General features: G+C 41.9%; 2 protein-coding genes across 5 annotated transcripts in view; one reads left to right on the top strand and one right to left on the bottom strand.

Moving 5' to 3' along the window:
* Positions 1-256: 256 nt before the first annotated feature.
* On the bottom strand, positions 257-14,545 carry ALKBH1 (alkB homolog 1, histone H2A dioxygenase). Of its 3 annotated transcripts, none has more exons than XM_068192730.1 (6): positions 14,402-14,545; positions 11,554-11,662; positions 7,136-7,257; positions 3,573-3,663; positions 2,299-2,492; positions 257-1,778 (listed from the first exon to the last, which is right to left on the bottom strand). In XM_068192730.1, exons 1-6 carry the CDS (start codon positions 14,488-14,490, stop codon positions 1,358-1,360), a joined length of 1,026 nt encoding a protein of 341 aa, XP_068048831.1. In that variant the 5' UTR covers positions 14,491-14,545; the 3' UTR covers positions 257-1,357. The 3 variants fall into 3 exon arrangements, with proteins under 3 accessions (XP_068048831.1, XP_068048830.1, XP_068048832.1); XM_068192729.1 differs by having other exon boundaries at positions 7,136-7,298; positions 14,402-14,539; XM_068192731.1 differs by lacking the exon at positions 14,402-14,545 and adding an exon at positions 13,899-14,049.
* SLIRP (SRA stem-loop interacting RNA binding protein) overlaps positions 14,194-14,831 on the top strand; it is a 127,590-nt gene continuing 126,952 nt past the window's right edge. The window contains exon 1 of one of the 2 annotated variants that reach the window (XM_068192732.1): positions 14,194-14,690. In XM_068192732.1, coding sequence (XP_068048833.1) covers positions 14,597-14,690 — 94 coding nt within the window. In that variant the 5' untranslated portion in view covers positions 14,194-14,596. The remainder of the gene's footprint in view (positions 14,691-14,831) is intronic. The other variant, XM_068192733.1, reaches the window with a different exon arrangement.

Raw genomic sequence — 14,831 nt, 5'->3', positions numbered from 1 at the left:
ATTAAACTGGACTTTGATACTGCAAGCAACACCCCTCTGCAACTGCCCAACAAACCCTGAACTGCCCGCAGGCAAAGCAGCCCTGCAGACATATGCAGGGCTCCTCCACAGGAGCTGGCAGATTGCAGAGGGAGTAGATCCAAAAGAAGCCTGGAGGGTACTGCACAAGAGATACAGCAGCATTAACAATACATGAAACAACTAACAGGGAGAAAAAGAAAAGAAGAAAATAGCCAGCCCAAAACTGATAGAGATCTTTAATTTAAAACCAAGTAAGTCTATTCATTGGGAAAGTGCAACAAAATACCCCAGGGATAGTGCATTCCACTCAAACAATTAAAATTGCATTAAAAAGTAGATAGGAAGGTTTGAATCTTAAAAAGAACTAGCACAAAAGCTAGTGCTTTTCTTTGTTTCAATATATTTATCTTTGGGTGACAGAGATAGTCACCGATTAATTTTTTAGGTATTTCATTTACAGCTTGCTTTTATTTGCAAGTCATCTTGTTCCTTACAGATGCTAGCTTGGGACTGGAGAACTGTAACACACAGGCACTTAGGAGAGGGCAGTTTTGAAAGAATGGCCATGTTGGGCTCAGTCACATACTGCTGGGAGGAGACCCAGTTGGGAGCTGCTAGATATTCTAAGCAGATATCACTCCCAACTGTTTCTCTCTCAAATCTGGGATAAGATGTTCAGTACCATTCATAAAAGCAGATTCTACTGCAGCTGAGGGGATGCAAACAGGCAAAAGGAGAGCACAGGACTATATAAAGCTTACAGCAGGTGTTGCTTGAGGGAGCTGCCACTTTTTGACCACTGAAGCCATTTTTGCTGCAGAAGTAATTATCTTGAAAATGCTGCAGGTAGGTCTTACACCCATAGCACCCCATTCTCATTCATACTTGTTACTTAGCTTCAGCTGAGCTTTACAAGCTCAACAGGATTCCCTATCACATAGCAATTATGTATCTTCTGCTAACACTCTCTGCCCAATGATTTCAAAATACTTTACAAGCATCACTCCTAAAGCTTTAACCAAGCTTCACCAAAAGCTTAAACCATTTAAGCTTAACCAAGCTTAAAGTTCTCTGACATACAGATATTTTAAAGGAAACAGAGTACAGTAAACATTTACAACAAAATGCCAATAGAGTTCATCTCCTGAGTCCCAGTCCTTCTTTTCCTTTTGAATTCTTTTTCTCCTCCTACCTATTTATTACAGCAAGAAGGACTATATTTATTCTGCACAAGTTTATTAACTGCAATACAGACAAGTGACTTCCAGTATTACACCAGTTCCTAATTCCATATGGAGATTGCCTGCCTGGTCCATGTTGGTATGATTGCGGGGTCTCAGCTGACTCTGTTTGGTTTATGTCTTTTGGCTTTGCTGTTCTCATGATAACTGTCTTCAGAGGGTGCTTGGCTCTTTCCGTTTGTCCCAGATTCCTCTGGAAATTTCTGACCCTCAGCCAACACCTGTCGAATAGTCATGTTGATGCGGGAGGACTGCAGGTACTTGGCACACACCTGCCAGTCCTCATCAGAGCTGTGCTCAATGACTGAGCCAACGGGAAGGTCTGAAGAAAGAGCTTGGTTGAGGCACGAAGGCAGAGCTGTCCCCTCAGGGTTGGGGAGGACCCTGGGGACAGCGTGGTACAGCAGGCGGCTGAAGCCAGACATCACCATGATATCTCCGCTGTGCATGAACATTGCTGTCGGGGCCTCCTCCCGCTTCAGGCCTCCAAGCAAAAATATTGAGGATTGCCCAAAACTAGAGATGGTATAAAGATGGAGAGAGAAAACAAATTCAGGTAGAGAATTTTCTGTACAGTAAGAAAATATCAGTAGTTAAACTCCTTCATAAAGAACACCCCAAGCAATCACAAAAACCAGAGGGACTCTTAAGAATAACTTAGAAGTGGGAACATGGCAAACAGACTAAGAGACCTAGTTCAAGATAGGCACAGTGTGAGCAATTGCCCTGCCAAGTTTGAAACTTTGCTGAGATACTTCTTTAGAACCCAAATGGCACTTTGCTGCTTTAGAACAGAAATGTGCTCTCTGCAAAAGAACTCTTCACTCCAGGCACTATATCCAGGCTATTTAAGCAGTCCTTAAGGAAAAACCTATATCCCTGACCTACAGCCTTCTGCTATTCAAATCTTCTGAGAGTGAAGATTATATACCCAATTAGCAAACTACACCATACTGCCATCCTATAACCATAAGCAACCCTAGGAAAAAAGCCACCAATCTTTCCATAACAGTCAAGTGTGCTTTCCTTGACTCACCTGAATGATAACAGGGGCCGAGAATGGTCTAGTTCAGACTCATCCACATGAATTCCCAGTGAAGAGTCAAAATGATAGTAGTTCAAGATCCCTGCTTGGGCTTGGAAACCCCGAAACCCACAGGCTGCAGCCACTTGTTCAGATAGGAATGCAAGGTCTGAGGGGAAAGGAGTGTGGTGATTTGCTGAGTACTTCTGGAAAGAGGAGAGGGGGGGAGGAAAAAAAAAGAAAGCCACACCCAACACATCAGAGCAGCAAATACACTTAGAAACAAACATTGAAAAAGAACTCAAAATCCTGGCTGATAGTCGTATTGAAGGACACCACATTTACCTAGAAAATGACTACAACACAGGCAGAATCACAGCCAATTTACCTCCTACCATTAAATTCATGGCCTAGGCTGAGATTGCCAGAGATACAATTAATTGTGGAGTTAATCCTTATATCTAGATGCTAAACTTGAAATCAGCAAGATTAGTACCAACATCCTGAGGATCTTCTCAGTCACAACCTGAAGCTGCCAATGGAAAGACAGTTCTGTAGCTCATCAACAGAGCTCCAAAACAAGCATCTTTATTCCTTCATTAATAATAAGCAGAAATTAACTGCAAACCTACTTTTTCTCTCTCTCATAAGTCATTCTGAGAGGACTGGAAGATAATAACCAGACTTTTATTAAGACCATCCAATAACAGGTTGATCTGGTGAATAAAAGGCTGCAAGCAGATTTGGTTATCTGCTATATACAGATAAGATGCATGTTCACTCTGCCAGTGTTTATTAGCCTCCATCTAGCTCAGTGTCATGAAAAAAGTTTATTTTGATCAGGATCCTCAAAACAGCTGTTAGTTGGTAAGAATGCACTATAGTGGTTCAGACTCATTAAAGTTCAAAATCACATGAGCAGCAGTTTCTTCTTGTTCCTACTCACCCCACCAAAGAGTAGTTTCCCAGAAGTCACACTCAGCTTAATAGTTAGCAATGCTTTTGTAATCATCCCTTTTGGTAGGTAAAAATGCCACTTACCCTGAAATAGTTGTAGGTTTAGAACTGAGTATATGCTATCATGTTAACTTTCAAAGGAAAGAATGCAGCAATGGACTTCTGCTGTTAAACCCTTCACAGTCAACCAATACAGATTAAAATGTTCTTAAAAGCACAGTTTGTTAGTGCCTGTCCTCAAGACTGTCTTTATTCCATGATGTCCTTCTCTGTTTGCCTTTCTGAGTGCTTTTGGCTAAGAAAAATGGAGAAGAATTTAATCTCAATACCTTAGTATCCCAGTTATAATGGTAACCAAGGGTCACCCAGCGCAGCTTCTCCAATAGACTCCTGGGCTCCCATTTACTGGAACCTTTCCTTCTACAAAGACAAAATAGAAATAAATGGGATATGTGTTAATTTCTGAGGGGGTCTTCTGGTAGTACAGTATACAGAAATGAGATTCACTCATCCATTTCACAGCCTATTAAAACCAGTCAATGCTATTAAAACTGATCAATACTAAACTTTTTTTTTCAGTGCCAATACTTTCTTCTGCCAAAGACCTTCAAAATTTAGTTCATGGAATGTGTGGAAGCTGTGGGCCTACTGCTAAGTGTGGTCAGTTTGAAAGCTTGTATTTTCAAATGGTATCTAAGAGATTATCGGATGGAAACACAATGAGTAGCACAGATTAAGAAATCAGAATTAAACATGTTCTATTTGAGCACCCAAAAGTTAAAGACCAGAATCTGAAGATCTGAAAGCTGCAAATTCAAGGAAAAAAATATTCTAGGCACTTAATGGAAAATTACAAGAAAGGAAAATGAGTTGCCTGACAGTGAAACTTAGCATGCTGCCTAATATTGCAAAGGATGGTTGGTTCTACTATTTGGTACTTTGATAAAATGTCCTTAGGATGGCCTGACTTGCAGTAAGAAGTAAGACTTCTCTACCTATGACCACAGCGTCAAGAAGTTTAGACTGCAGGTGTCCCCATATCCAGACTGCTATGCAGGACAAAGAACTGTTCTTCTCAAGTGACAGCCCTGAAGTAAAGGGGCTGAGTGGTCTGAAGCCACACACCAATTTACCATGGTTAATTGTAGGTGATGAAAGCAAAAAGCGGCTTCAAGGAGAAGCTTCTAGGACAGACTATGGAAAAGCCTTTGGAAAGTTACAAAGTAACTAAATCAGATAGAATTATGTTAATGACAAATAGAAAAAGGAAGGTACACATCTATCTTCTAGTCTACTCATTACAGCAATGCAGCATACTTTTCTCAAGCCAAGTCACATGTTATGGTAAAAAAAGAAAAATACAGAAAAGGGAAATATATTCAGAAGATAAACGGTAGTACGAGACAGCTGGCTCTCATTTATAGCCTCATTAGTTCAGCATGACATGCTCTCTTTTACAAAAAAAGATTGATATTTGTATTGCCATGGTCAAGTCTCAGCCAAACTTCTGTATTTAATGTGCATTTCTACCTGGATACACAGCTTGTTCCTGCCCTTCAACTATGCCATCCTGATAGCTCATAAGATAAACCAGGAACACGAGTAAAAGGCAAGTTTCTTTACCTTTAGAAATTTTTCTTAGCTCACTGATTACTGAAAATAGTCTTTCCATTTTCCATGTCATAGGGTAACAGCAACTGCAATTACCATAAACACCAACACAGTAACTGTCAAATACTTGCTGCTTGAAACAATTTGTGTAGCCCACAAGCAGGCAACACAGCATTTAGAAAAGGGAGAGCCCACAGTTTGTTCTTGTACATCTTTCAACTGACAAACAATGTTCATAATGAAACAATTTTAGCGTGTGCTTTTCAAAAATGTCCTTTTTTTTGCTACAGTGCTAGAGAGTTTGTGCAACAGCAAGAACCCAAATGTGTGTGGGAAGTCCTTATTCCCGGAACTTGGTATTTTGCATGTGATTTCATATGTGATTGCTAAGAAGGGAAAAATATGAGTGTTGTATATCTGGAAACAATGAGGTCTCACAAGAAAGCACAGAAAAGGTCTGGTATAACTATGTTAGAAAAAGACTGAACAGCATGGGAGCTTTGGTCTGAAGATCCCTTGTTTCTTTATTTGCTGGTAATGATTGCATCTGTAAAAGCCCTGCAGCATTTTCCTTATACACAAGGATGGACATACCTATAAATCTCCATATCTGTATCTCCCTTGTTGGAATGCTCTATTACCTTTTATGATTTTAATTGTCCCCAGCACCAGAGAAAATACTCAGGCTCCAGTTTGTAAGGAAAGCATAACATATATGTCTAGGAGTTGTATAAATTCACCCTACCTTGTGATTCCTGCATCCTGAAAAGAGCAGATAGGCCATGACCCAAGCACATGCAAGCATTATCCTGATGGCTTTAAACAGCATTAAAGTTGTGACCCAGGAAGTAGACCTCTTTACAGATAAGCATGTTTCCTGCCTCTCCAAAATGCTTTCACTCCAGATACTAGAGAGGCTGGCTAGTTCCATCTGCTGCCTCTAGGTATAAGCAGTTGGCTCACTTGAAGACTCAGGTAAGTCCTTCACAAAATTGCCAGGGTTGCTGCCAGCCATCACTTTCCTAAAAACTGTTTTCAATTGAACTGGATTCAGCTGCAAATTAACCTCTGCTCCGATCATTCTCTGCACACAGGCGGTCCTGCAGGGCGAGGCCTGTCAAACTGAAACAGTACCCCACTTTTTTCAGCCATTGGGCACAATGCACAATCCTTTCACAGAACAATTTTTTATTCTTGATGGAACACAATAATGGTGTCAACATTTCTGTAACTAATTCTGAGCCTGGAAACTACAGGTGAGATTGTAACTTCTCTCCTAGGTGCAAACAGTTAGAAGTCCCAATCTTGCTTTTGCCATTCTATATCTTGTAGATGTCAAGAGTTTTTTTTAAGAAAAATCTCTCCATGTCAACCTCATTAAGAGACTGAGGTGGAAGATGAGCATTGTAGAGAACTCCGGTTGCACCATCACACAAAACAATCATTATGAAAAATGAGCAGTGAAATCAATAAGGTAACGATAAATATCCAAATAGCTAAAAGATTGTGTACTGTAAACAGTCTGTCTTATATGTATTTTTACAGGTTACCTTGATAAAGTTCAAGCTTTAAAAGACTTTTCCTTTTTTTAAACTTTCTACTTGACTTCAAAACTGGGACAAATTCTCCATTAAATTCCAGATCAGGTAGAGAGAAGGCAGCTACATCAGCCACAGAATTCCAACCCTGATGGAATCTTTCAGATTAAACAGGATTGCCATTAAAATGGTAAATTTAATTCAATGTCATGCTGAATTAAGAAGAACCACAAACAAAACCAAACCAAAAGAAATACTTTAGAAAATAAGAACACGGGAACTGTTAGATTTGAGGAGTTCAAGAAAGTAGAGCTAACAGCATTTCAATTACAGTGTACTGGGTGTAAGAGCTGACTGGGAAGAAGTGCTACCATTAGTGGGGAGTTTTGGAAAGGATCTGTTTTGCCTCAGGAAAACTGAGGCCTAGAGGGACTTCATGGAGCTGAGCTTAGCAAGCTTCAAGCACCACATCAGCCAGGGTCACTATGTAACATTTCACCAATGGCTTTAGAACAATATGCTACTGGAGAATCCCACTGAGAATGAAAGCAGAGAATTCGCAAGGATGCACACGAAGCCATGAAATACCCATTTTTATCTTGGTATGTCTGACACCATCTGTATTCTGCCAGCATGCACACAATCTTCTTCAGCTTCCCTTCCCTGCTCAATTTTCTTAGATCTTCTCAAAGGTAAGATCTGGCTCCATCAGTTTTGACCATGACGGGCGATAGTGGACTTACCTCAGCTGCTCCTTGCTCTGTCCCCACAGGTCAGTGGTCTTCTCAGGAGCCATGTGCAGGTCCAGGTTGCAGACATTGGGTTTCTCAGGGTATAGCTTGAGACACTGCTTCACCCAGTGACGCTGGCAGCCAGGAAGGAAAGGGTTTGGTATGAAAATAAACCCTGACCACAAAGAAAAAAGGAGAGGATGGAGACAAAGTAGGATTAGGAGTTTCCCTGGTTTTTTTTTTCTGAATCTAGAGCAAAGGATAGGACCCAGAGGTAGTTAAAAATCCTTAGACATACAACCATTGACTCTGCATATAAGCTGATGAAATCTATTATAGTTAAGTTAAAATTTACGGGCTTTTTTCAGAAAAAAAACAAATGGTGGCACAAGGTAGGAGGCAGAAAGGGCAGCCAACACTAGTCTAAACAAAAATTACAATATAGGACATATCTGTGTAAGGCATATTGATTACAGGAGATAAAGGAGTAAGAATGTGGAAATCTAATAGTTTTGGAGTAAATTTTATTTTTTTAATTATTCAGCATGACTTTTCTCTTAAGCCTAGCAGAGTTAAAGCAATTCTAGCCTAGTTTTTCTATGCTTCAAACTAACTTTATCCCTGTCTCTGAACTCATACGGTCTTCCTACTGCTACTTCAGAAAGAAGTCCCTGGGCTGAACAAGTGTCTACTAATGTAAAGTGTCCTCCCCTTTTCTTCATACTTATTTCCAGGTAAGTCTAGTTGTATCCATATTTGCATTTTAATATGGTAACACTCAGAAATGGGCATGAAAGTCAAATGATATCCCAAACCACTTGTTATTGACTGCAAATACTTTGCAGGCATTGTTAATTAACAAAACAAAATAAACATGCAGCTATTCTGCACATTCATTTAGCCAGGCACCTCAGGCAGGGTTCAAGCAGCAGCCCATATGAGAGATGCTATTAATCTGTACTGTACCTACTCTGAGAATCAAGGCATTCTCTCAAAGACTGTCAATTCAATAAGACTCACCAACATAAAATCCACATATCAAGAGAGATAAGGGTATAAGAGGAACAAAGGAAAAGGAGGTTTTAAGGTTTTGGCCTACTGTGTCTTTTTGAACTTCTCAGTCATATCAAGTTAACAGAGACAAAAATAGGTGAAAAAAGAAGCAGCAAAGCTAGGAGTCTCAGTAGGATACAAACTTGCCTTGTGGCCTTATGAAAGTGGTAATAAAAACACAAAAAGAGCTACCTGCCAGCGTAACTCAGAGACTCAAGATTAAAGTAACTAGTTAGAAAAAAAGCCTTCAGTGTATTAATAACATATGGTCGTTCACGTCACTCTGTTCCCTGCACTTTCAGACTATGGCAGCCTTCTGATAGGTTTGGCTACAAGAAGTTGCTTTGCCAGAAGCATTATATTTACTTTCTGTTGGCATCTTCATAGAACAGAATAATAATACTGCCCTTCCTGTCTACAGCTTTTGATGTGGGGTGCTTGAAGCATTTTACTACATTCATGAAATTACACTCTACTATGTATGTGTTATCCCCAGGTATTAATGAAGGCATTGAAGCCTGGAGAGTTAGTTACAAGCAGAGATGAGAACAAGAATCCAGATTTTATGGCTTTTATCTCACAAACTTAGAACATGCATATGTCTCTCCAAACCTTTCCTTGACCTAGGTTTCTCTTAAGAAACTAGATTGGTCTAGATTTACAAAAGCAGTAACAACTAAAAAGTGGGTTACTACTATGCTTATTGTGTCAAGAAAGGCAGAAACTGAATTTCTAACAGTGGTAGAGTTTTACTATAAAAAATTCTGTTCAAACACAGAACAAAGACTAATAGTGCTAGAAATCAGTGACTTGCACATATAGGAGGGAGAAGAGTAAGAAGTAAGAAATATTTATGTAGCAATCTTTCTGAACTGACTGAGGAACACCACAGACAAACTTTGAAGACAACATAATTGAACCTCTTGCCCTTGAAAGATGGTGGGGGGAAAGGGTAAAAGAATTATTCTTTGTGAATCTGTATACTAAAGGAAATTGCCCTGAGGAAGCCGGTGCAATTCTCTTACTGCAGCACTATCTTGCTATGTACTACAAATTAATTTGCACCTAATGAAAGCAGTCTCCAACCTCAGTCAAAGGAAGGATAAGACATGCAGATGTCTAATAACAAGAAAAACCGCTCAAAAAAAAAGTGTCAGTTACAAAGACCCAAAGACAGCATCACAGGCTTCTCACACAACTCCGGATACCACAATAGAAATTCACCCAGACTCCTTTGTCTTCTATTTCATTTCTTACTGTGGGGAAAAAAACAAATTACTTCCTTTCCATGCTCATAGAAAAACTAAAGAAATTCTTACTTCACTTCGAAGGCTATTGGGACAGCTGGTTACACATCTCCTACTGTTTTAGGATGTCCAGATAAAGGTAGCTGAAAAATGATAAAATACTCTTCTCCTCAAGTCCACACATGAGTTGATTCTAAACAGGACAGATAATTTGTCAATGTATTTGCATTTCATTTTAGTAAAAGGTTTCCTTTGCCAAAGCAGAAGAGAAAAGCAGTTAAGTGGAACACCTGTGATTCCCCACACCCCCTATGTAATTACTAGGAAAGACATTTAGACAGACAGTAAATGACAAGTAGACCAAGCGAGGGCAGCTATAATATGACAGATTAAGTGGAACAAAGCATTTACAGAGGCAAGAAGAGGCAGAAGCCTTTCTCCTGAAGATTTCAATTCCCTGTGTATTAAACATGCCAGATGGGTTACATGGCTGCTTCAGTTTCAGAAATGGTAGGCTGGCTTCAAAGCAATCACACAGAAACTGAGGTCCCAATGAATGAAAATAAATAGGAGAAAAAACATAATTAATCAAACAAAAATTCCTGAAATAAGGAGGATCTGGGGAACTACAAACTCATCAGCCTTATCAAAACCCCTGATAAAATATTGAAGCAAACTTTCATGGCAGCAACTTCTAGAAACATGGTGGTTGGAAACGGAGAGCATGGAAGGCAAATTTTGTCTAACCGAACTTACTGCTTGCTAAAGTGAGATGTTCAGACAAGGGAAAAACAGGGGATTATGTTTACCTTGGTTTAAGAAAAGTTTTCCATTTGGTCTTCTACAGCACCACTGGAGCCAAACTGGGAGCCACAATTTTTTGGGCAAATTGAAAGGGTAAGCGAAAGTTGGATGGATCACCAGGCTTAAAGAACAGTGATTTGATGATTCAAAGTCTAACCAGCAGCTGTTATGAGCTGCATTCTTTGATCCTGGGGCAAAGATAACTACATCTACATCAACAACGTGGATGATGGGATGTTCATCCCTCATTTCACTTACAGATTACACTAAATTGGGGCAGCAGTGGATCTACTGGAGGCTAGTGCTGCCCCTGAAAAGGACTTTGACAAATGAAGAATGGACTAAAGAGACCCTCAGAAGTTCAAGAGCGGTAATTCTGCATCCGGGGCAGAATAACACCATGCAACAGTATGGCCCAAGGGTCAAGAGCAGCTCCAAACCAAGGCCAGGCTGTCTTGAGGACAAACTGTGAGCAGCAGTGAGGGCTAGTGACACATCCTGGTATTGGTGAGCACCATCCACAAGCATGAGAGAGGAGGAGAGCCCAATTCTTCTTAGATGTGCACAGCAAGATTGTGACAACAATCACAAGTAACAGCAAGACAAATTTTTATTAGATATGAGGTTTAGGAAAAAAAACATGGCCAAACATTGGTACAGGTGCCCAGAGAGGGTGTGTAAACTCTCTCCTTGGAGATTTCCAGAACTTACCCATACACAGCTCTCAGCATCCTGATTTAACTTGCAACTTCATCCTACTTTAAGCAGGGTGTTGGCCTAGACCTCTGGAGGTACCTTCCAACCTAATACCTCTGTGTGACTACACCAGGTAAACTGCAAACCTAAAACACATTTCCACTTCTGAAATAACCTGCCTAATGAAATTACTCTGCATAATGAATAGGCCAAAAGGTTCTTATTCACTTACTGTAGTCCATGTCCTACACTGACAAGTAGATGCCACACTTCAACTGTGAAACTACTGTATTTCAGCCATGTACCCAATGAGCATGATGTATATTGAGGAAAAACAGATTCTACAGAAATAAAGTCTCTGCCAAAGGCAAGAGGAGTTCATTCTCACGAGCTATGGTCTGGCTGATCTCACTGTGAAACAACTGGCTCTTCTCACCCTCATAAATATTGCTGTATCCCACCCTTTAGCTGATTTGTTTGTCCTCCTGCACTTAGGACAACATTAAATTACACTTAGGCAAACCAAAATAGCTTTTTCAGGCAGGACAAGAGAAAATAAAAAGACTGAAACTGCATGAATTCAAAGCAACAAGGTTGTGTTTAATTTTTCTTGAAATCAGAGGTACCTACCTGGATACCCATTGAGGCCATAAGCTTTCCACTGGCTAACTGGCTGTAATCCTGCTCTGTAGGCATCTTGATCACTGACTGAAGAAATACTGAGCTGTGATCTGAACACCTAGAAAAATAAAACAGATCTGGTTAAAAAAAGAGTGAGAAACACAAAACTCATCCAAAAATAGCATCTAAAAGGAAGAGTGTTATGATGCTTGAAGGTCAATCTTGTGAAAATGCCAAATGTACCAAAAAACTACTGTCTAAACAGCTGTGACCAGGACAGGGCGAACAGAGCCAGTACACATTGAACATAAGAATCAAAAGGTACTTACAGGTTTTATCTAGGGATGAGATGTCCCCCACTCATAAAAAAACCCAAACAATATATACCAATGAGAAAAAAATTCATCATGATTTGTCCACTTCCACAGTACAGCCTCATCATTATAAAACATTCTGGCAATTATCAACCTCCATTAGAGAGTAATATACTCATAACATTTTATATTTTAAAGAACATTCCAAATACAGGCTACCCCATGATCCTATAGGGTAGATGACTTTTCTCATCTCTAATTTACAGAAGGATAAGCAGTATAGCAATGAAGCAACTAAAGCTGTTGGATATGAAGGACTACGGAAACTCAGTCAATTCTGAATGCCACCCTGCCAATTCTGTTCCAAACAGCAGGATCTACCGCTCAAGGCTTGGCAAGATGTATTTACTTGACATACACCCTTAAGTTACAATAACACATGTATTTAAGATAACATTTGCTGGAAAAAAATGTACCAAACTCATTCTACTGTGTTCCTACTCCCTTCTTCCCTTAGGACAGGGAACTGTCTTGAGGAGGGCAAGGCAGAAGCAAGCTGGTTTTGTTCTGGCTTAGTTCCCCAGTCCAGCTTTCCATGCAGCAGTGGAAAAGTACAGGCTCATATAAGGAAAGAGATGGCCAGGCACAGTAGGAATAAACAGGCAGAGACTGCAAGAGTCTTAAAATGTATATCAAATTAAGGCCTTTGCACACAGCCTCTGTAGTGGTGCATGTGTAAATCAATCTCTTTGCAGTTGACAGTTCTAGTTAACATTTTCGGAGCAACAGGACTAAATTACATACATAGAATTTCTAAGAAACTCTGAAGTCTTGCTGGACAGCATCTTTTGGCAATATAGTCAGTTTTACCAATCTTTCAGCTCTTTGTCAAAAGCAGCTTTGTGAGTGTCAGCCTTGAGCTTACTTCACAGTCCTGTCCACACAGTGTCCCCAGGAAGTCTCATCCTCTCACCAAAACTCTGCCACCTCCCTGCCTGCCCAAAGTGCTTCCACACCAGCTACTGCCTGGGCTTCTGGAGAACAGGAGGTGTTTCTGAGCTGAAGAATTACATGTGCTGAATCAGTTAAATAAGCCTGGTAACAGGACAGATGGGGTATGCCACACTTCACTGAAAAGCTTAACTGCATGAAGCAGTTTTCTGAGAAAAAAGAAGCAATATTATCTAAGCCAACCTGCCCGGCCCGTAGGTCTTAAAGAGAAACGCCAGATGCTTTTAACCTGGTGGAAAGAGGAATAAAAGATGTTTTCACTAGTAAGTTATCACCTGATCTTAGAAGGTAACAGGCACAAAAAAGAGTCATATTGAGAGAAGACAGATCCTTGTGATGTTTTTAAATACTTTGAATTTCACAGAAAAGCCATAATGCTGTAATCCTTTACCAAGTACCGGAGTCCTGCAAGCTCAAGACAGGCTGAGATGTTAACAACTTCCTTGGTTAATTCTATTGCCTCTTGCAATTTCATATGGGTCAGGTTTTGTGTTTCATTAGCAGCAGCAAAATTATAGTCCAAAAAGATAGAAAAATAAATAGCTTAACAGAACACTACAAAGAAAAAACTAAGCATTGAAACACTGAAAAATTAAGCAAAGTTTCATTTTAACTATATTCCTCACTCCTTTTTTTGACATAAGCTCATAAGTAGAAAATCCCTGGATGACAACACTTCAGCAGATTTGTGTCATTCTTTTGTGAGGTGAAAAAACAGAAGACAAGTTTTAAGGATCGTTTCTTCATCACTGAAGACATGGTAAACTACTAGGATGGCTACTACTTTCAGCTGTGCTGATGACTGTATTCCCCAACCCACTGTAACAGCTGAACTCGTCCTGATGACTAAGCCAAGCATTTATTATACAGGCGCGAGAAAGGAGAAGACATTTGACTGGGGGAAGGCAGTACAGGAAGGGGAAGCTGATTCCAGCTCAGCCAGGTATTTCAGGGCCAAAACAGGGGCGAGCAGGCCCAGGAAACAGCGTCCGTTCCGAGAGTGAAACTCGGCGTTTTTTCTCTCCATACGTTCTGCTGCTTAAGTATCACGTGGTTCTGCTAGAGGCTTTGAAGATCCCTACTGCAGTGTAGGGAGCTAATTAAATATTATGAAAGTAAATATAAGCAAAAGTAGCAAATCTGTGACTAGGCACCGCGCTGGCCAGGGGCGGCTGCACGGCACCCTGTGCCCCCGGGCAGCGTCCCACGGCTCAGGGACACCTCGGGCGAACCCGGCTTTGGGGCCCGCGGGCAGAGGGGCCCCGGGCCCCTCCCAGCTGCCCCCTGGGGTCGCGGTCTCACTTTTAAACCAGCACAGGGACCCGTGAGAGGCTCAGCGTTCGAGTGCAGCGTCCTCTGGACAGAAACGAAGCGGCACTAGGGATTCGGCGTCGGGCACGAAAGGAAACAACAGGTGAAGAGAGCAGGCTGCAGCGACACCGCCGCAGCCCCGCACTGAGACACCGCGCCGAGGGCGGAAAGCGCTCCGAGCCGCTCGCCGCGGGGCACGGGCAGAAGCAGCCCAGCATTACCTGGCCCCCCGGCGCAGAGAAGTCCACCACGCCCCGCAGGTCAGACGCGTCGCGCTGCCGATAGAAGCGAAAGAGCCGTCGGAACGCATCCTCCCCACCCTCACGGGTCAGGGCCGCCGCCGCCGCCATTTCGGGCCGGCCGGGGCGGGGCCGCCCCTCCCTCTCCCGGTCCCTCCCTCTCGCCGCAGTCCCGACATGGCGGCGGCCAGCGCGGTGCGGGTGACAGGGAACCGCTCCCGGCGGCTCTTCAACATCTTCGTGGCTGAGATTCCCTGGACGGTGTCGAGCAGTGAGTCTGCGTACCCCCTCCCATCCCTCGCCGCTGCTGGGGCTGGCGGGGTTGGGCGGCCTCGCCGCGTGTACGGCACAGGCCGGGGTCGGGCCGGGGCGGCGCGGCTGCGCGGAGGCGCCGGGCCTGCGTAACCTGCTG

Source organism: Anomalospiza imberbis, chromosome 6, assembly GCF_031753505.1.
Source record: "Anomalospiza imberbis isolate Cuckoo-Finch-1a 21T00152 chromosome 6, ASM3175350v1, whole genome shotgun sequence".
NCBI classification, from domain to species: Eukaryota; Metazoa; Chordata; class Aves; order Passeriformes; family Viduidae; genus Anomalospiza; species Anomalospiza imberbis.
Note: the sequence above shows the minus strand (reverse complement) of the source record. Positions and strands in the feature narration are given on the sequence as shown.